A 22,245-nucleotide genomic window follows, 5' to 3' on the forward strand; every position below is an offset into this window, starting at 1 on the left:
CGAGTCCAGAAAAAATTCCTAAACATTTACAACCATCGTTTCGCTAGAAATGACTCTGGATCTCGTTCTAACGCTGCTGGATTATTATCACTGTCATCACTTTTCTGCCGACGAAATCGCGCTGATCTGTTATTTCTTTACAAGCTTGTGCATGGTATCATATCCTGCCCTGTACTGCTCAACTGTCTTAATTTCCGAATTCCACGTAAGCTGACCAGAGAGAACAGACCTTTTCATGTAACCGCCTGCCTCTGTGAACATTCGACCATTGGCAGGATACAACGTCTTTACAATGCTTACTTTTTAGAGCTCGATGTTTTTCACAGCTCCCAGTCGTTGTTCTGCTCCGAGCTTTGCACTGTACTTACGTAGCCTCGTACACTGTTGACATTTTTTTTTCTGCCTGCGCATAGCTGGATATGTGCAATTTTATAACGTTTTATCCCTGATATTTTATTATGAATGTTGGCCTTTTTTTTTCGTACGCCAGTACAAAGACCTTACGGTTGTTCCTGGGCACGTTAAATAAACGTTTGATTGATTATTATTATTATTATTATTATTATTATTATTATTATTATTATTATTATTATTATTATTATTATTATTATTAGTAGTAGTAGTAGTAGTAGTAGTAGTAGTAGTAGTAGTAGTAGTAGTAATAGTAGTAGTATTCACTCTTTTATGGCGCGACTTCAGCAAACATCTAATGACTGCCCTGCCTGTATTTACGTATCTCAAAGTTAGTTCAGTGAGTTTTTTACAATTGTCAATAATTATGCTCTATAATTTGCTCATTTTTACACCCGTGCCTCCATTGTCTTTTCTTGTGTGTTTCCGTACCTCATAATGTTTCATCTCTTTCCGGCACAATTTATATCATGTAATATACACTCTTTTATCTTTTGTCTTGCACATTTTGCATTGTGTATTATTTTAGAGGGATGTCAATACAAAGCCTTCTAAGCAATAATAATAATATCTGGGGTTTTACGTCCCAAAACCACGATATGATTATGAGAGACGCCGTAGTGGAGGGCTCCGGAAATTTCGACCATCTGGTGTTCTTTAACGTGCACCTAAATCTAAGTACACGGGCCTCTACCATTTCGCCTCCATCGAAATGCGACCGCCGCGGCCGGGATCGAACCCGCGGCTTTCGGGTCAACAGCCGAGCACCGTAACCGCTATACCACCGCGGTCCCTGGTTGCTGTAATAGACGTGCAAACAACTAAACCATTGATTGATTGATTGATTGATTGATTGATTGATTGATTGATTGATTGATTGATTGATTGATTGATTGATTGATTGATTGATTGATTGATTGATTGATTCTGTCAATCTCAAGCTTACATCACCGAGTTAAGTATAGTGCGTCGACCCAGTAATCTGCTATGCGTGCCAAATTTGGGTCCTTATCTCAAGGAGGAAGGCCCTTGTATTGCGATGTGTACAGCGGGGATAACCAGGCTTAGATTACGCTCTTTATAGCTGGGAAAATTTATTTCGTCTAGCCCCTTTATGAAAAGCATAATAGGGGGTCACTGCAAATCCTCAAGAGAAAAGAAGAGATTAAACCTTTCTTTGCCCCATCATGAATAAGTGGCTCTTGCTTAATAAATTGCCTTTTAGGTAAATAAAATCGCATAGAAAATAAGGAGGAATAAGCACAGAAAACATACGTTTCATTTTTATTGGCAACTGTTTCGGAATTAGCATTTCCTTTCGTCCACTGCACGAGAATACAACCGAAGTTCTGTGTTTGAGCAGTGAGCCTTTAGCGGAGCTTTCATTCTCCTCTCTTGAAGATGGTTGTGTTTCTGTGCGTTTGTCTAAACGGGGAGGGGGGGGGGGGGGGTTGTACAGGGCCGAGGTGAGGTGTGACGATGCAAAAGTCCCGTAGGTGTATTACTCGCCTTCCTTTATTCCGTGTGTATCACGTGGCATACCACTATTTCTATCCCACCTTGGTCGTGTACAATTGTTCGTACTGTAAAATAAAACAAATAGCATTAAAGTAGGCGGATATAATCGCCTTATTTAACATCACTTGAGCAAGTATATGGTTGATTTCAGCCATGCCTCATGCTTCCAGAGAGCTTCATGTATAGTAGGGGGCGAAAATCGACGTTGCCTTCTTTTGCCTAAGCAAAGCGTGAATGTAGTTTGCCATTAACTCCTTGTTGCAAAGGTCACACAGACTGACATGCATTTTTGCAGTGCTGCTCTTCTCGGCAACTATTTGTTCAGCTGCTCCTGCTGAGTAAAGAATTAGAAGGCACTTCACCGGAGCTCGTCGAAAACTCTATAATACGCTGCGTGTGCAGTTGTGGAGCGTCTTTCAGCGGGCATTCTATAACGCAACAACTTTTAAAGGGTTTAGTAATAGCGAAGGTGGCAGCAACCGAGAGTCTGTGAGGTGATGGTTCGACGAGCACAGCTAACTTCTCCGCAGCAGAGCAAGCTCTTTTCCCGCTACCGCGACCAGAGCTCGCTGCCTTCTCTGACGGAGCCGAGAGCCCACGCCAGGCTTACGTCACTGCCTCGCGTTTATTTTTCTCCCCCTTGGTTTATTGCTGCGTTTTGTATTTCCGGTGATGCCTTTGCATGCTCTGCAAGCAGGAATATCCGAGTTGTTTGCGTTGCCGCTGGCTATACTTATGCTGCATGGGGAGCGTGTGACGCAAAGGTGACACCAGCGGCGTCATCTCCGAGCTAGAAGAGTTGCTCCACCGAGGAGGAGGAGGCCGAATGAGCTTTAGTTAGCGCTTTAAGCCCTTTTCGCGGAGCCACATCGGCGTAATACGCTTCACACACAATCTTTATCGCATGAACATGCACATCATACTTGATCGTTTGTAAGGTCATCTTTAATGGACAGTTTTCTGCTTGCTGCGGTGTCACTAGCACTGTTTCTGAAAAATCTGTTTTTGTATTGTTAGAAAGATAGGTTTCCTCTGTCCAATTCAGAATTAATTATTCCGCCCATATACTGACGACTTAAAGGTTGTTAAGAATTCCTACAGCTGCACAGACTACCCACCGTGATGGCTTAGCACGTAAGTTGCTGCGTTGTTAAGGTCGAGAGTCGGGTACCATTCCCGGTCTCGGCGGGCACATTTCGATGGGGCTGAAATGCAAGAATGCTCGTATACTTACATTTATGTGCACGTTCAAAGAATACAAAGTGGTCAGAATTAATCGAGAGTCTCCCAATACCGCGCATCTGATATCGCGGTTCTTGGCATGTAAAACTTCAGAAATTAAGTGGCTACATGCACTTTCAGAAGGGCATTTTCACTGCTAGGGAGAGAGGTGACGTAGGAAGGAGACGTAGGGAGTTTAACGAAGACAAAAATTTGGCTTGGTACCCTTTACTATAGAGGGTGTGGGAGAGAACGCAGGAGGATGAGAAGGAAATAAGCTTATGCGCTGACAACAATTCAGAATATGATTAGTATATGCCTAATCTTTATACATTCTTCGAGATGTTCCATTAGGACCCACGTGATTAAAATTATTGGTGTTTGTTTCACCTAAACACCAAGCTGATCTCTGAGTTTTGCATAGGTGAAAAATTCTCACAGATCCCAAGCATTGTGGGAATCAATTCCCTGCGAATCAGTCAGCGAATAGCTGCGTATACCACGTTTATTTCTCTCTTTATTATTAACCCTAGTATTTGTCTATTACTATTTCTGTTATTTGTCTACTGTGTATTATTTCTATTATTTGTCTTTAGGACAAGCCTTACGAGGTGGATCGACGTCTTTGTGTAAATTATAGTTGTGCGCATATTGTCAACTACTAGACACGTCGACGACACTGACGTATGTGTAGCTTGTGGTTCGACGTAACGTCGGCACTCAGGTTACAGTAAAGATGTCACTTTTGTCGAAACAAAGTGTAAGCGGTGTTCGTTGGTGTATTCCTCCGGGGACGAGCTACGCTAAACTATATAGCATGCCCAGTCAGAGCAGTACATATTTAATGTTTACTACTGGTATTATAAAGCGCTTAGTCAACATTGCGATCACAAATGTGTTCTGTAACCGTTGATGGAATACATTTATTTATGATCTCTACCACGTCGTCGCTGGCTACGGGTCGTTGCAGCACCTTTTTCAGCGTTTGTCTAGTACATTAAAATCGCCAACTGTATGAAACTGTACATCTTTCTCTTGTTTAACGCCCGCAAAGTGTCTTATAAAACTTGCAATGTCTCTTCTCGCCGCTCTTGGGTTGATATAGACTGCGAGTCGCGTTTGGCGCATACCCGCATTTCAAGGCCCGTGGTATGCGTGTTTGCGCCAAACGTGACTAGGGGAAAAGGTTTCATGACATACATGACAGGCATGTTACGTTATTCATGTCATGACCTGTTAATCGTGTTGAATTGAGTTTGAATTTGAATTTTATTTGCCAAAAGATATGTCAATCGATAAAAACATGAAAAAACATCTGGATCCTTAGCATCAAGCTAGTTTGTATTCATACAAAAACGTTTACAGATATACATATACAAAACTGCGATTTTAATTGTTTACTTATTCATTTTTTATGTAGGTAGCTGGCAACGTATTTGAATTAGATTTAAAACATTAATACAGGTCATTATAATAGTGTTTCAGGTGAGCAGCAAAGTGTTTACTTTGTTTTATCTCCACAGGAAGATTGTTCCACAAAGTGCAACCAAGGCTAGACAGCCGTATTTTGCCATATACATTTTTTTACAAGTGGCTGTAAGAAGTTGCTGGCTTCGTAGCCTCGAGTGCGAAACCGTCAGTTCGTCATACACTTATTTCCTCCTATGTCAGTTTTGGTACATACCAAGTTAAAGGCACGTCCACAAGGGCACGCACACGTAAGCGACTAACAATAATAATAATTGTTGGGGTTTAACGTCCCAAAACCGCGATTTGATTATGAGAGACGCCGTAGTGGAGGGCTCCGGAAATTTCGACCATCTGGTGTTTCTTAATGTGTACCTAAATCTACGTACACGGGCGTCAAGCATTTTCGCCTCCATCGAAAATGCGGCCGCCGCGGCCGGGATTCGATTCCGCGACCTGCGGGTCAGCAGTCGAGCACCATAACCACTACATCACCGTGGCGGGATAGACGTAAGCGACTAAATAGATAGATAGGTAGAAACGGTCAAAGTTTCTTTGGTTCGCTAAGAAATGCTTCGTATTTACAAAATGCGCATTTCGCACTTTAGGTATTATGTGTTGAAGACTATGAGGCCATTCGAGCGTAAAAACTGTGCTATTGATTTGACCAACTTCTGGTGTGACGACTCTATAGGCAACCATCCCAGAACTGTCAGGTATACAAATGCTGTCGATAGTTGAGACGAAGTGGCGCGGTCGCGACCACTCTAACGAGGACGGCAGCAAAAAATCTGGGGGACACTTGAGCTTCGCCTTCAAGAGTAGAACGCGATAGCGTAATCTGGCCCCGCTCGCATCACCTACTCAATCGCTAGCCCGGCTTCCCTTCTCGGTGGGCAACTCAGCTGTGCCGCAAGGAAAGGAATGTCTGTGCGCGTAACATAGGCACTTTCAAATTATCCTAGAATGCCTACTGGAAGTTCAGTTGCGAATTGCCCACTACGCCATAATTCTTCCTTTTGCGAATTCTCAAAGTACGCGTCCCACTACGCGTCTGTAAGCCAACACACGCACCTGCGCACTTTGTTGATGCTGTTGCTGCTGATGAGGATTAATTACGCCTGAACGCTTTGTCATGAGTAGGCCTTCAACCCAGCCACTCGTTGAGCAACTCGTGTGTTTTGACGCCTGGTGCAATTCTACGCTACTGCCACGAAATATTATAAGTGTTAATGACACTCCTCGGCCTACGTAAAATTCATAGTTTCTTTTTTTTCTTCTGAAGCAATTTTCAGTTCGGGTGTAGCTCTTATGTAGAACAACTGTTTGCCACGCAGAAAGCCTGGGTTCGATACCACTCGAGCCGATGTTTTTTTATTATTTATTTATTTGCATCTTGTTCGATTTTTCGGTCACGGATAACGCTGATTTTGCGCTCACAACCAACGACGCCGACACGGACGCCGGAATATCTGTGAAACGAGCTATTCGACGCTATCGTGTTAAAAAACACGAATAGGAAGGTTTTATAACCTCTTTCAAAAGGCTATAAAACGTTTGATAAGTAACGAAACTTTCAATGTTTATTTGTAATGAGATTACATGCTGTGGGAGTGGAATAAAAGTTTTATAAAAGGAGTGAGGTTTCTCAGACAGGTTGTCTGAGACGCCTGATTCTGGTCTTATAAAAGTTTTATTTCACAGTGTGTTTGCATTTGTTGCCTCTTATCGTCACCTTGGATACTCTATAGAGAGCGCTGGTATTGATGAAATGAAAAGGAAGAAGTCATTTGTCGTGCTTTTATTGAGTGACGTATAGTGTTGTCATTGACATGTGCACATGAAGTTTTCTTTACCCTGGTGCAGATGGGTTGCTTTTTCTGGCATATTCTTTTGTCCTTATATATACATATATATGGGTGTGGCGTAATTACGGGGAAATGAGTAGCTACAATTAATCAATTGTGTATTGGGATAGCCGGCTGTAATGTAACTATGTAACTTCTTAGCTGCGTGCAGTTACTGAAAAACCGCAAGAAAGGTACTGCCACAACATTGTGCTATTGTACCTAGTGCCAAACTATTACACACCATTTTTAATAAATATTATATAGATGACATGCCCGAGTGCCACTGCACAATGTATCACCTTTCGAATACGTGAGACCTTCACATTCGAATTCTGCGGTTACAACAAAGCTTACGTGTTTATTTTTAATTAGATTAATTCTTTATAAGAGATCAGAAAACTATTTGCTATAAGTTACAATGCCATGGATTCCACTGAACTCAGTTACGCATGTAACACGCATTGGCATAAAATTATATCATACTTTAGCCACACGGAGTTATCTGAAAGGAAAGATAGTCGCTGTTCCGCCCATTATGTTGAAAAAATTCGGCAGATCCCACGCCTTGCGGAAATGGGTTTCGTGCGAAGCAGTCAGCGAGTAGTTCTATTCTGCATTTTTTGGTTTTGAGCCAAGCGTTACGAGGTGGACCGACGTGTTTTTGTAAGTGAAGTAGTCGACAACACTGGCGTTTAAGGGGTAACTTATGGTCTGGCGTAACGTCAGCACTCACGTTAGAGCACATACGTCATTATTATCGAAACGAAGTGCGATGATGTGTATATCACGTAACTTTCGTTAGCGCATTCTCCCGGGGTCGAGCAAGGCTTGAATATAGCTTGCTGAATGATAGGAATACGAATGTAATGTTTATTGGACTGCTGTAAAAGCGGAGCCAACACTGGAACCACAGACGCTAACCTGACATGACGCCTGCAGAGTAAGAGTACATATGTTGTGTTAATTGCTTTGTTATCAAATTAGATAGCCAGCACCACAACGACAATTGACGTTGCACCGGCATTACGCCTGCATAGGGTTTGAAGAGCAGTTTCTAGGCCTGGCGTAGTTCTGTGGTAGAATACCTGACTGCCACGCAGAATGCCATGCGTTCGATTCCTGCTGGAATCCGAATTTTTATTTTTTGCATTCGTCGGCTGAACGCTGACGATGTTGGTTTTGCTTAGCACTCGCATTTAAATTACCAATGTCTGTTCTAGCTGTTCCTGGGTAGATATGAACTGTCAGTCACCTGTGGCGCATACCCGTACACAGCGGCCCGTGGTAAACGGGTATGTGCCACACGTGACTGGAGGAATGGGTTTGACGACGTATGCGACAGGATTTTCCTGTTATTCATGTTATTCATGTTATTCATCAAACTCTCTTACCCTCCCATGCCAATTAAGATAGATAGATAGATAGATAGATAGATAGATAGATAGATAGATAGATAGATAGATAGATAGATAGATAGATAGATAGATAGATAGATAGATAGATAGATAGATAGATAGATAGATAGATAGATAGATAGATAGATAGATAGATAGATAGATAGATAGATAGATAGATAGATAGATAGATGCTAAAAGTGCCTTGGGTTCGCTAAGAAGTGTTTCGCATTTAAAAATTAAACACCTTTAAGATAACAGTGCAAACCAATGTTCCACAGCGAAGGCCGGCTGGTCTGTATGAAATTTCTGGTTATTTATAAACCCTTATCGCCTGCGTTTTAGGCTACGGTAAACAGATGGGGCGTGCGCGCGTAAAGCTTTGTTGCTTGACGCCCACCGCTTTGCTTCCGCGACTGTTCTGTTTGCGGCGGGCGTGTTTCACTGAGGCATGAGATGCGAAAGCGTTCCTCTTATTAGGCTTGGCTGCAGGCTAAAAAGGCCAGATGGTTTAAATGAATTCAGAGTGTCCGCACTACCACTGCCGCTCTTCTCATAACCAACTATGGAGTTGGATGATGGCCAGATAGCACCCATAATTTATTGTACACTCCCTCACGCTAGTAAACATTCTTCTGCTTTTCGAGAACGTCCACTATACCATTAGCTATAGCTCACCGGGACTCAGTCATGCATTATATATTAATGCACTAGTTGAGTAGTGTGCCTACTATAAGAGTGGAAGAGTTGAGGGCTGGGCCTGTTGGTAAAGCGTGCTCGTTCTTGAGCCGTATAAGGCTTCACTGTAAAAACACACTCGGTACAATGGAAATGTTTGGATCGGTTGCAGTGCTGCAGTTTACTGCAGCGGCTGTTGGGGATGCCGCACATTGCGTAAGCGTGGCTCGCAGTATGTAATTTTTAGAGCGAAGCTGTATACCTCTCGTTGGTCTGAAAATTTCGTGGCGTCAGCACAAAACTCCTATAGCTCGTATGTTCCACAGAAATTGGGCAAATCCCACTACTCACCACAGACGCTCGCGTGCTCCTCCGCTAGTAGATGCGCGCGCTCCCGGTGTTTTCACCTCAGACGCTGAGGCATTCGGAGAGGTGGATAGACGAACCGACGAATACAGCGTAGTGAAGGAAAGAGCGGAACGAGCAAACGCGTGTAACTCCGCTAGCGTTCGCTGTAGACTCGTGCACAACTGCAACGCCACAACTAAATTTCGACCTCTGGGTGGTTTAGGGGCCCTTTAACAATTGAAGGTAAGCGTCAAATCTTTGTTTTCAATCAGACATACAGCATAGGGCTAAGTATTCGTTTCAATAAAGAAAACCACTCAACAACCATCAAAACGGCATGATGGACGATAAGGTTCCTGTGAACAATGGGAACACCCTCCCACGCTTTCCCGGTAAAGATTAGGTTGCAGCTGCTTTGCACTTCACACGAGGTCTTCGAATGACGTCAAACGGCCCTTCCTTCTCCCCGCGTGTCTTCCGCTTTCATACATAAAAGGGAAACCCGTCAAGCAACTCATTCAGTGCCTTCTATGACTGCTATGGGTAGACAACGAAAATCAAAGACACCAGAAGAACAGCGTGAATGCAATGCTCGACGAAGGAACAAATTCGTCTTGCTGAAAATGGTCGCGGAACCAATCACAGTCTACCACGGCAACCACAAAGCGACTATCACAACCATTACTCTAAAGTACTAATAAAACATACCTCCCCGCCCCCCCCCCCCCCCCCCCCCACGCACACACAAACACATCAGCATGTGTGGCTTAGAATAACATAGAGCTGAGCTAGTTGGTACATATTCATTCTAAAAAGAGAGGGCGTGCAAACTCGGACGCAAGAAAGAAGTCAGGACACCACAAACGCCGAACTAACAACTGAATAGATGCACAACGGCGGAAAAGAAAGAAGGCACGAAAACTTATCTGCGCATGCCCATGCAATAGGCGAACTTATCAATCCGGCACGCGTGGGGGCCTACGCGAAAGATAACTGTTAAGGCATTTGATTTCATCTTTATGCAAGTTAATCAACGGTTGGCTCACGCATGCGCTACCACTATTCTCGATATGCCATGCCTCAATCATCAGACGCGTTTCTTCATTCCTATGTCGGTACAAAACTGCGCATTCATTGAATTTAGGCGTGCACTTACAAACGCGACAATGTAAAGATAGATTAGAAGGTGAGCCTCCGGTTAGCGATCTCTTATGTTCCAATAATCTCTGGTTAATGCAGCGGCCCGTCTGTCCTACGTAGAAGCGGCCGCAGCTGAAAGGAACCTTATACACCACACTTGTACGGCAATCAGTGAATTTGTTTGTGTGTTTTACGAAACAAATATCGGTTCGCTTCTTGTCTTTAACTCGCTCATTCTTCCTCTGCACAGCGGCGCATATCTTACCTAGCTTATTGGCAGCCGTGAAAACAACATTAACGCCGTATCTACTTCCTACTTTCTTTAGCCTGTGAGATATGCAATGAATGTACGGTATACCTACAACACGTTTCTTCCTATCGCTTTCTGCAACCATGCTCAGACTTAACATAATGGCTTTCTTACATAATGGACTTAACATAATGGCTTTCGGCGTTTGTGGTGTCCTGAATTCTTTTTTTGTGTCCGTGTTTGCACGCCCTATCTTTTAAGCATGTGCTCAAAATGAGCATGTGCGGTGTTTGATACAGCTTCACTGGACATTCACGTTCGCAGGGTGGGATGGTGGCCAATTTTTTTGCCACGTTCACTTTCTCATGCATTATTGTTTTATGGAGGTCACCTTTCGGCGTCGTGGAATCCATAAAGAATATAATCAGTGTTTCGTTCGCGAAGGTCTAGGTTGTGTGAAATTCTATGTCAGCATCGTTGTGCAACTGGGCCGGCTTCGAGAGAGGTGGTGCACTTCACAGACGTAATTGTGTAGAACTTTGCATCGTAACGCAGATTTGAAGAGGTTGTTTTGCATCCACTTGTCAAACGAATCATTCGGAACCAGCGGGGTACGTGCGCTGTGATATACTCCCCCCCCCCCCCCCACACACACAAAAATGAAAAAAACAAAACAAAAAACAGTGGTTCTTGTTTTGTAAACTGCCTCTCATTAGTTACAACGGAAGTACAACTCAATACAACTCAACTTCATTAGAGTACAAATGAACATTAATTTCAGGAGTAACTGGCCTTTACTGCCTTCCATTACAGCCGTTCTGGTCAACGATCGTACTGTTCTTGTCTTCCTACCCGCCACGATGGTGTAGTGGTTATGGTGCTCGACTGCTAACCCGAAGATTGCGGGAGCGAATCGCGGCCGCGGTGGCCTCATTTTCGATAGAGGCGAAAATGCTTGAGGCCCGTGTACTTAGATTTTGATGCACGTTGAGGAACCCCAGGTGGTCGAAATTTCCGCAGCCCTCCACTACGGCTCTCATCATAATTATATCGTGGTTTTCGGACGTTAAACATCAACAATTATTATATTATATTAGTTCTTGCCTTCCTAGTACCGTTGTATTTGTCAACTGCTCAGACAGGACGTAGGGCAAATGGGAAGACAGAGAGGATAGCCGGTACACATACCGGTTTTATTTTGGCAAGCAGCGCAACACAGCGCTGTGTAAGCATTTCTTCCTTCGTAGTTGGTATTGTTTTGCGCTGTTCGTCACAAGAAAATAGAACACAAACTGACTCAGTAGAACATTCTTCTGAAACATATGCCGGATGTTTACTTTGTGCTGGGAAAATGTGGCTAAGAGAATTAAAGTAAGTAGAAGCAGGCACTAGCAAAAGAAAGAGAAGAAAGAAAAAAAGAGTCCAGATGAGTGTCACATAGCGCACGGCACTTTTCAAACTTTATCACTAAACACGCTATATTCCTCGAGAGGCACAATTAACAACGCGTTAAACGCCTAAGCTGAGTACAGTCTCGACCAGTGTCCGGAAGTTCTTCCTCGTGGAAAAGGGCGATTATCTAGTCTATCTAAACTCTTGTAACTTCTGTTCTGGACTCACTGTAACGAGGAAATTCACAAATGGGGCGCGCAATGGTGTCCACGAAGCCACATCTGTCGCAGTGTAAAAGGTTGTCAAGCATTCCGATGCAAATGAATAAGTGTTTGTTGAGGTCACCTCAAGTTACGGACGGCATAGAAGCGTTTCTTCGGTTCGTGAAATTAGTGACGGAAGACGGCAGTTGCCGATTCAAACTACGAGTAAAGAGTTCGTTTCGTCGAGTTTCATTGCGTCAGCGTAAGCTCGCGTGGTAGCGAGCTTACGCTGAAATTACACTGGAGCCTTGTAGTTGCGTCGGTTATCGGTAGTGGATAACGTCGGGGGCAGATCGCGCTACCTCATAAGCACGTTAATTACGATGAACGCTTCGATAGCCCGGTGGCCATGGATGCGCTATGTTGTGCCTTTGGTCGATTGCATGGTGATGGAGCATCTATATACAGGGTGGTTCAAGAAATGTGTCCAACCTTCGCAAAAAATCAGGAAAATGCGATATTTGCTCGGGGCTTTCACAATTGCTTTTTCTGTAGCGGCAGGAATCTTAAGGTAGTTAAGGACATCATTTAGGACAGTAATTAAGAAAGTTACATTAATTAACTTTTTAATTAGTGGAGTTAGGTGATTGTGCCAAATGGGAGAATTGAAGTTCTTCATGCGAGGAACCCATCCGAGCTTTGAGATTTCGAAAAAGCGTCCTCTAGTAATTGTTGTGGCGTAATGAAATTCAACGAAATGCAACGGCTTTCAACAGCGAAAGCCATCGAATTCGGTTGAATTTCATTACTTTGTAATTATTACTAGAGGCCGCTTTTTCGAAATCTCAATGTTGGGATGGGTTTCTAGCACGAATAACTACAATTCCCCAATTTGACATAATCACCTAACTCCACTAATTAAAAAGTTAATTAAATTAATTTTCTTAATTACTGTCTCAAGTCATGTCTCTAACCATCTTCAGATGCCTAGCGCTACAGAAAAAGTAATTCACTCATTTTGGACGTCTCGGAAGAATATGGCAGTTGCGTTCTTCCATGTTTCTGTTTAGGTTTCGCCATTGAATTTGGTTGAACTTCATTACTTCGTAATTATTACTAATTACCACTTTTTCGAAATCTCAAAGTAGGGTTGGGTTTGTGGCATGAAGTACTTCAATTCTCCCATTTGACACAACCGCCTAACTCCACTAATTAAAAAGTTAATTAATTTAACTTTTTTACTTACAGCCTCAAATAATTTCTTTAACCATCTTAAAATCCCTGCCACTACAGAAAAACCCATTCTGAAGGCAGCAATCAAATATCGCATTTTCCTGATTTTTTGAGAAGGTTGGACACATTTCTTGAAACACCCTGTATATATTCATATACATACATTCATAATAATGTGCATAAGTGCAGTATAAAGCATTATCTAGAAGAGAAAGTGTCCTATGCAGGAGCTGATCCTGTACTAATTCTGTAGAGGAGGGCGAGTGACTTCCGAGTGACTAGGTACATTTACAACACAGGGGCTGATTCGTCGGTTCCCAGAGCGAATGAATGAAAATAAGAAAGCATGAGAAAAAAAAAAAGAGTTTCCCTATAAGTGCGTCTCTCCTGAAGGACCGATGGTAGTGCGCAAGGAATTCAGCGTTTCGCGTTCTTGTGACGTATCTGTGGAAGACCTCAGTAATTCATGTTGAAATGTGTGATGTGGAAAAAGACACCCCGAGTAGAAGTTGCTGGTCGGGTCTGAAAAGCTAGACCCCCCTGTAAATAGATCATCACCACCACTGAAATTACCTGTTGGCTTTATAGAAGCATGCATTTGCTCGAATACTATCCAACGTGTATTTTTGTATTTACATATACGTTTGTTTGTCGAAGTAGTATTGAATGTTGTGTCATATTTTGTGATGTGCTTTACGTCTGCTTTCATAGTTCTCGTGTGTTCGTGTGTGCATGTTACTGCGTTATCCAACCAGTGCAGAGATATCGCCGAATAATTAACATTACTTTATTTTCGCACTTCCAGATAGGCACTGAAAATGTCGTACTCAAGGTCATCGTACTCAAGAACATCTAAATACAGCGAAGGTAAGTGGCGATGCCCGCGGCAAAACTTCCAACGTATTGAGAATTATATACTGTATAACCTATCGCAAAAATGACTTGTTATATGTAATTATCAGCCGTTAAATGCGGTCAGATGGAACTGTACAACTTCGTCTCATGTACTCGTACATCGTACACTTACTAGCTAATAATAATATCTGGGGTTTAACGTCCCAAAACCACGATATGATTATGAGAGACGCCGTAGTGGAGGGCTCCGGAAATTTCGACCACCCGGGGTTCTTTAACGTGCACCTAAATCTAAGTACACGGGCCTCAAACATTTTCGCCTCCATCGAAAATGCAGCCGCCGTGGACGGGATTCGATCCCGCGACCTTCGGGTCAGCAGTCGAGCGCCATAACCACTAGACCACCGTGGCGGGGTTTACACCTACTAGCCGTAAAAAGCAAAGGTAACCTATTGAAATGATGCTAAAGAGAAACACGAAATAAATTTAGACTGATCAATCACTCACTAAGAACTCCTCTGTTGCCCTTCGCCATCGCTTGCGCCAATGTGGTCTCTTGTGCACCGTAACAAGACCTATTTTGTTTCGTACTCTTGCTGTAGAAGAAGGTTTGGATTTAGGGTAGTTGCAGTGGCATTTGAAAATGCATGTTCTGTAGCCGTAAGACAGGACAGCACAAGGAGAAACGTAGTGGATAGCGCTGACTTGCAAATATAGTGCCTATATGTATATTTAATCCACTACGCAATGAAATATCGATGTGTGTAAGCCAGCGCCATGTTTGTGCACACTAACTACGCAATGAAATGTCGATGTGTGTAAGCCAGCGTCATGTTTGTGCACATTTGGTGTGGTCCGTGTCTTCCGCGCTGTAGATTTTTTTTGCCATCCTTGAGCATGCTAAAAGTAGCAGTTTTATGAGCTAATAGTCCGTCCTAGCGTGTAGGTTGCGCGTATCTGTTTTTTTTTAGTTTGCCATACCATAGTAAACGCTAAGGTAATAGAGAGAGGCTAGAAGCACGTGTTCTCTACTACTCCATTCCACATCTATATGTTCTGATGGGCTAAGAGTTACGAAAGTTACTTGCCACTTATAGGGAAAAGAAAATTGAGCTTTGTCAGCAAGATGATTTTGAACAATAATGGGTAATGTCCACAGACAAATATAGCTATACTACAATGCAATGTCTGAGAGCTTGTCGCTGTGCAGCTCTTATGAACAAATAAATTTCTGATTATGACGTAAGTTTGTCATTATGAGAGAAGCGCGTGTTGTGCCCTCTCTCGGCAACATATTGCAAATTGCTCCTTGTTTAGGCACCAGGAGAAGGTTTAGAATCATATGTTCGTCGTGAAAGTATTTCCCGAATGATTCTTTTTTCTACAAGGAAAGTAGTAACCACGCTGCATGCTAGAGACTTCAGCGTCGTAGTTTTGTTTTCGGGCTCTGGCCCGAGCCAAACACGACATGATTTCGTATTACCATTTGTGCTGGTTACTTGTGAATGCATATACGTGAGCACTATGTATGTGTGGGTCGTTTCATGTATCACACATGTCAAGTGAAGTAGCATGGCAGGTGAATTACCACGTAAGCGTACAGTATTCATGAGCAAATTTATCTCTGTAATAACGTGGCCAAAAAAAAAAAAAGGTTTCCAGCTCAAGAGGTGGGCCCAAGGTTCCTGTTTATTCATACTTCATTTCTGTTAGTTTAGACTCTAATTACCTTGGCGCTTTTCGTGCCATTAAAGGCAGCAGAAAAGTATGATAGTGAGCTTCTGCTATATGCACTTCACAGGCATTTGAAAAGTTGTCTAATGAATGTATCTCACTGAGCTTTCAAATAGTATAGTGTTCCTTGCACGTATTTGTCGGGACTTTATCATCTGTCTACTTTGTCATAACTGATGTAATGCCTTCACATCAAGCTCGCATAAACGCCGCATCAAGGTTGTCGCAGAAAGGACCAGCATACAAAATATTCATTCCTCATGCACATAAATGCTGTCATTCATGTATAGGTTCCGCTATATACAATGTTCTTCAGGCGACGCATACATTATGCTAGTGTGTTTACTTTTAGCTACTGCACAGAAAACAAATCTTATCTTTGGTCACTATATGTCTTTGTACTTTACCTTGCATACTGATGTGGGGACTGTCAAGTGGATATCCTGGGCATAAAGTAAGACTGAAGTGCTGAATTTTACAGCCCACAGCCACTGCTATTCGTTTTTATGACATCAATTGAAAGTTCCACGTGTAAAAGTAATAGAAACAGATGACGCATATTAGATTGTCGTGATATGCAGTATTCTTTTAATATGCCTTGGTTTTATGAAGGTATATGCTTCGTAACGCTAGGCTTGATCTTAGGACTTCTTGGAAGATGACATTTGGAAAATACTTGGAAGACGACGTAGCGCCTGTCTTCTGTCGTTCTCCTCTTTTCCGTCTACGTTTCTTGTGCTTCGCCCACAATGAAGATGACATTCGTATGTTACGCGCAGAGTGGTAGATGTATTAAACTTGGACGTGAGCTTTAAAGGGGTCATGAACCACTTTTCCAAGTAATGATCTAATGGCCTCAGTATCGGAGTGTACTGCCTCCCGAATCGATTGCCGCAAAAATTTCTCGAATCCGTCAAGAATCAGCGGAGTTACGGGGGTTTGGCCCACGCTCCCAGCGCTTTCTCTCTTTTCTCGTGCCGGCGAGCGCACTGGAAGCTAGACAGGGAGGGATGGCATGGGGGAAAGAAGTTACGCCAGCGCGCGTCATGAAACGCGATCGCTCTCCCGCTGTGATTCGCTTGCGCGAGTGCGGCTACCGTGTACTGAGGAGTGCGGCGCCGGCAAGTGGCGGCACCCCGTGGCAAGAAGCGCATCTGATCCGAACGCCGCTCTCGATTTACGTCGGCTATCGGCCAATAAGCATGCTATGTCTCTTGCGACGTACAGCGGACAGACGCCCCGCCCACCGACGAGAGTGAGAACCGGCCTCTGTTTGAAAAGAGGGTGCCTGGGGAAACGGCAACTTCGCGCTCCGCTTGTGGCCATTACGCGGCGCGCACGACTGTAATATTTGGCAGAGCAGTTCATAGCCGTGTCAGCTTTCCGCAGGATGTGTTTTTTCAATCAGCCCAAGGGGTGCTTCATGACCCCTTTAACGCTTGTGCATATTGGTCGCTTCTCCTGGTTCGGCTCTATTTGGTATGTTTCTTTTTAAATATTTTTTGTAAACACCGTATTGTTTGTTCGCGTAATGCGTGTGTGTGTGTGTTTATGGGAAAAAACTGGTTAAAGTTCTATTGGAACAGCAGGTCCTAATGTGGCCTACTTTCCCATACGAGTGCAATTATTAAACAACAGTTACTGAGAAACATCTCAAAAACTTACGCACTGAATTTGCATGCTCTTTTAATGGAGAATTTCTTCATTACCACAAATCACTTTTATGTCATTGTTCTCTAGCTGTTTACTGTTATTAAATACACGTGGTTAGTTAGGCAAGTTCTTAATATCAAACGTAGTCTTCGCACTCTCGCTAAAACCACTCTCCGTGGGTAGCAAGGCGTATCAAATGAAGATTTTAAAGGCTTGTTCATGGGAAAGCGTCGTTCTTCTGCCCATAGTGCGATTAAAAACGGCTCAATCCTTTCATGTTAAAAGAACATGAAAGTAATATTCCTGCCTGGGCATGCTCAGATAAGTTTTCGTGCCTTCTTTCTTTTCCGTCACTGTGTACCTCTTCAATTAGCCGCCGTTTATGGTGTCGACTTCTCTCTTGTGTCCGTGTTTGTACGAGCTGTCTTTTAGCATGAATGCGTACGAACTGGATCAGCTCTCGGTTATTCTAAGCTCGCTGCCTGCGGCGCGTGCAGGGCTTTCGGACGAGAGATCCAGCCGGACCTCCGCCCGCAGCTCGTCGCTGTTGGACTCGGACATCAGCAGCAGCATGTCTTCGACGCGGCGCATGATGCGCACCACGTCGTACGGTGACGAGGGCGGCGGCAGCTACTCGTCCTCCACGGTGCGACGGAGCTCGCGCCTCTCGGCGCTGGACGACGACGACATCGGTTCGAGCACGAGGATGCAGAGCAGCAGCATGCGCACTTCGAGGCTGAGCTCCCGAAACGACGACGACTTTGGATCCTCCGCGATCACTCGAAGGGCCCTGGCCATATCGAGCGGCGACTCATTCGAGAGCAGCCGCAAATCTTCGCTCACGTCGAGCATCCTCGGCGAGTCCGTCGACAGCTCGGCGTCCCGGGCGCTGCGGCGCCTCAGCAAGGACGACGATAAAGAGAGCTTCGCCAGCAAGCGCTCCAAGCTCACGTCCAAGTCCTCCTTCGACGTCGACGAATCGAGCGCATCCGTGCGCTACAGCAGCACCAAAATCAGCAGCACCATCGAGTCGAGCGACCTCGGGAGCGCCAGCTACTCGGCCAGCAAGACCAGCTACAGCTACAAGGACTCGGCAGGCTCGGCCACGGAACCAGAAGCTGGGGTAAGCACTGCTTATTCATTGCTCTCGCGGCTAGTCTCCACCAGGCACATTCCGTGTGCATTACAGCTAGCCTAGCGAATCGACATATTTGCACAGCGCAAAATAAACGAGGACAGATGAAAGGACACAACAGCGGCGCTGACTTCAACTCCTTTCATCTGTCCTTTCATATGTCCCCGTTCATTTTGCGCTGTGCAAATATGTCGATTCTAAATCAGCAACTAGCCCAAGCTACCGTTCTATCTAGCCTAGCGAGGCAAACAAGAATGTCAGTGCTTGACCAACACAACTTACTGCCTGAACTGAACTGCATTGGAAAGAAGTGAAGAGCCAGTTGTGCACACACTAGTTATTCACCTAAATTATGTGCCTTCCGTCCTTACGCCTTTCAGTAATACTTTTTCTATAAAAGATGCAATTTAAACTGCAGCTTTCTAAACTATTATTCTGAAGCAGCCACGCTGTGGTCTCATAATTCTTTTATTTTTAGGCACATAACTAGTAATTATTTCTGGTAACAATAAGCTGCCTATTTGAAGCTTTTGCCGAGCGCAGCGCAACGTGACGAGGTAAGCTTATCTCTCTGCCTTTTTTCTTCCTCTTTGATTGTCCTTCTATATTCCGAGACGATGAATGGCCCAATTTTCGTTGAATCGTAATCGCATCACCTATACGACGCATAGTAACAGATTTATAGCCAAGAAGCACAGGAAAGGTAAGAACAACAAAGCTAGAGCGCAATATGAAAAACCCTAAATGTAGGATTCGATGGAACCTGCAATGCACGGCTATTTTACTTCATGAGTCAAGCGAAAAAATATACTCGTTGTTGCTATGAAAATGTTTCAGTCCTTAGTAAAAAAAGAGAGAGAGAGAAACTCGTGCAGAGACTGCTGAACGCATGCCACTGAGCGAGTAGTCAGCCTGTCAACATGCCTTTTAGCTGAGCTATCATAGACAAAAATATTAAATAAATTTGTCGTCATCATCCTCAATAACAGCCCATTTTATGTCCACTGTAGGACGGAGGTTGCTCCCAATGATTTCCAATTTACACTGGCGTGCGCGAGCTGATTACATTTCATGCCTGCGCACTTCTCGATTTCATCACCACTGCAATATCTGCAATCCTCGGCAGCGTTTGCCATCCCTTGGTATCCATTCCGTCGCTCTAACTGACCATTGGTTGTCTGCCCTGTGCATTACGCGACCTGCCCACGTATCGATCACTGCATTACGCCGCCCTGACATTGGGAGCCGCTTTTAAAGACAGTTCTGTCTCGAAGTGTAGATATTATTAAAATAAACAGGATATGAAAGTGGACGAAAAACAACTGCCGGCAGTGGGGACCGCACTCACGACCTTAGCATTACGCGTGCGATATTCCATCAACTGAGCTACGGCGGCGGCCGCTCCCCCATTCACATTCTGGACAATTCCTGCATGTGCAACCCTGAGACCGTCAGCCAGCGCCACACGCAGCCATGGCAGCGAATGTGGAACATTCCTTTTTGGCCAAATGGCGTCACGTAGCACGTGAACATTCTTTAAATTCAGTAGTATACGCTCGTAGTACTGAATGTAATCATTAAAAGATTAAAAGTACTGTCACTTCAATGTTATCCTACTATGCGCCTTCCAATATACTTGCATGTGACGCATACAGATGATTTTGTTTTCGAGAGCTCAGTGTTCAGAAACTCGTGAAGTGACACACTGGTCATTATTTAAGATAAGTTGTGTCTACTGGAATTCTTTATGCAGGGTTGGGGCTGCATGAGTTTTATTGTCTGGTGCAGTGATTACGCAGAGCATACCATAACTTCTCTCCCCCCACCCCCACCCCGCTACCCCAGAAGGAAACAAGATAAAAAAGTTTTATTTTGCTCGGAATAGCTCGAATATCTTAACGCCTTACCCAGCTCTCCCTCGCCCAAATCGCAGCCACACCCATCCCTCATGAAAGTAACCGAAACAGGCTTACCGTTTCGTGCTGTTGATCGGCTTTCCATCGCTAAAGGGTATTTGCAGTATTTATCGTCGATGTTGCTGCTTATGGATGAATTATACGTCGGAAACTTTGGATGCACAATAAAAACAGAAAGCGCACCAGCCGGGACAAGAAGGAGAATGAATGGGATGACCATTCACCTGCCCTCACCTCTTCCAACCACCTAATAAACAAGTAAAAGAGACCCAGTAAGTATAACCTCTGTGGTTGTTGCACTGTTTATCCTATTTCTATGACGCGCCACACGTACACGAATAAAACTGGGCGTTATCTTAACTGCCCAGGAAACAAAAAAACATCTTTTGGAGACCCAGTGCGCTTTTTTCATCACGGAATGTACAGTTGACACTGCCGACGAAAAGAAAGTTTCTGCGAAATTTAGCAACCGATCCTTCCCGTTGATCAGATAGCGAGGTAGCATTATTCGCATAGATTAGGCAGATTTAAAATCTGATGCTGTAGCCGTTAGTAGCGCTACATGACAATGACATAATCGCCTGAAGTAGTTGACTATATACGTCATTAGAGAGCGCTTGTATGCGTCGCTGGTTTTCATAGTTTGGGAATTTCACCTAACTTATTACATTTGTGACGTCGCTCAACAAACCTCCGCAGGGCGAAAGCGCAGCGTGATAGATATTTAAACATTTTCATTAAAAGTGAAGTATTTTTTCAAGATAAACTTTCAGATGAAAATCAGCGCATTGGTAGTGTCCCTCACATTCTATCTTGTTTCTTTTATTCACCTAGTGTTATTACTAGCCAAATAAACTGGCACCAACTTGCCCAGTTCTGTTTTCCTGATTCTTCTCCTTGTCTTGCCTGCTGCGTTTTCTAATTCGGGATTTACCGCTCCTCAATGCAAGTGTGCCGGATCACACAGTGGGACCACTAGGCGTTTCAAGCGCTTGTCACAGCCTGCCATTCACAATAGTTCCGCGCGGTTTTTATCAATTTTTTTCCTGACGGTACTGATGTGTAATCAGGAAAAAGACACATCCCCATCACTGTTATACGTTTTAGGGAGGCAGCAGAACACGCGCTCGAACAACACATGCGAAGATCGAAAGAAGTATTCTTCACTGCGAACCACTGTTAGAAACGAACATGCTGGTGCGGAGCACGAGCGAATTTTTCCCTCAAGTACACAATTGCCCGGCTTTGCAGTAGTTGACCTGTCATTGACGGCACTGGCACCTTTCTGCGCCCCCGTGGATTGCGCTCAGATAGCTTCTTCTTGCATTGCGCCTAGAGCACCAGCAAAGCGAAAAGCTCACATTGGGGCGTTCGCTGTATTGATGGGCCTCCAGAGCCTCTTGAAGAGAGGCGTGGAATGTTTTGTCATCTCCTTGTCATAAAGCTTCAGTCGACTGAATTTTTTTTTCTGTGAATCATGACTATTCTGAAAAAAAAATGATGTGAGTTGACAACACACTAAATTATTACGTGACAGTGACAAGGCGCGTTTCAAAACTTTTAGTTAGCACAAAAACTATAAAACCACCCACTTTACACACACGCACACGTGCAGCAAACAACATTCGCTACGTAAAGAAAGGGAAAATAGAAAATCACCCATTTGTAGCCCGAAGCCACAAGGCTTCTTAACCCTTCCGCCACCTTGCGGGATTCCACAGAACTGGTTTGCAATTCGCTACGTACTCTACACACGCGCTCTCTCTCTTGTTTTGCTCCAGCTGCAGAAGAGGCATTACCGGTGCTTATTTTTCTACAGCTGATGCATCCTAGAGCAGCTTTGCGTT

General features: G+C 44.0%; 1 protein-coding gene across 7 annotated transcripts in view; it reads left to right on the forward strand.

Annotated features, from left to right (window-relative positions):
* Positions 1-22,245, forward strand: part of LOC119378843 (obscurin) — a 177,822-nt gene that overhangs the window by 14,965 nt on the left and 140,612 nt on the right. For all 7 annotated transcript variants that reach the window (XM_037647871.2, XM_037647874.2, XM_037647875.2 and 4 more), the window contains exons 2-3: positions 13,911-13,972; positions 17,845-18,470. In XM_037647871.2, coding sequence (XP_037503799.1) covers positions 13,924-13,972; positions 17,845-18,470 — 675 coding nt within the window. In that variant the 5' untranslated portion in view covers positions 13,911-13,923. The remainder of the gene's footprint in view (positions 1-13,910; positions 13,973-17,844; positions 18,471-22,245) is intronic.

The sequence above is a fragment of the Rhipicephalus sanguineus genome, chromosome 1 (assembly GCF_013339695.2).
Source record: "Rhipicephalus sanguineus isolate Rsan-2018 chromosome 1, BIME_Rsan_1.4, whole genome shotgun sequence".
NCBI lineage: Eukaryota > Metazoa > Arthropoda > Arachnida > Ixodida > Ixodidae > Rhipicephalus > Rhipicephalus sanguineus.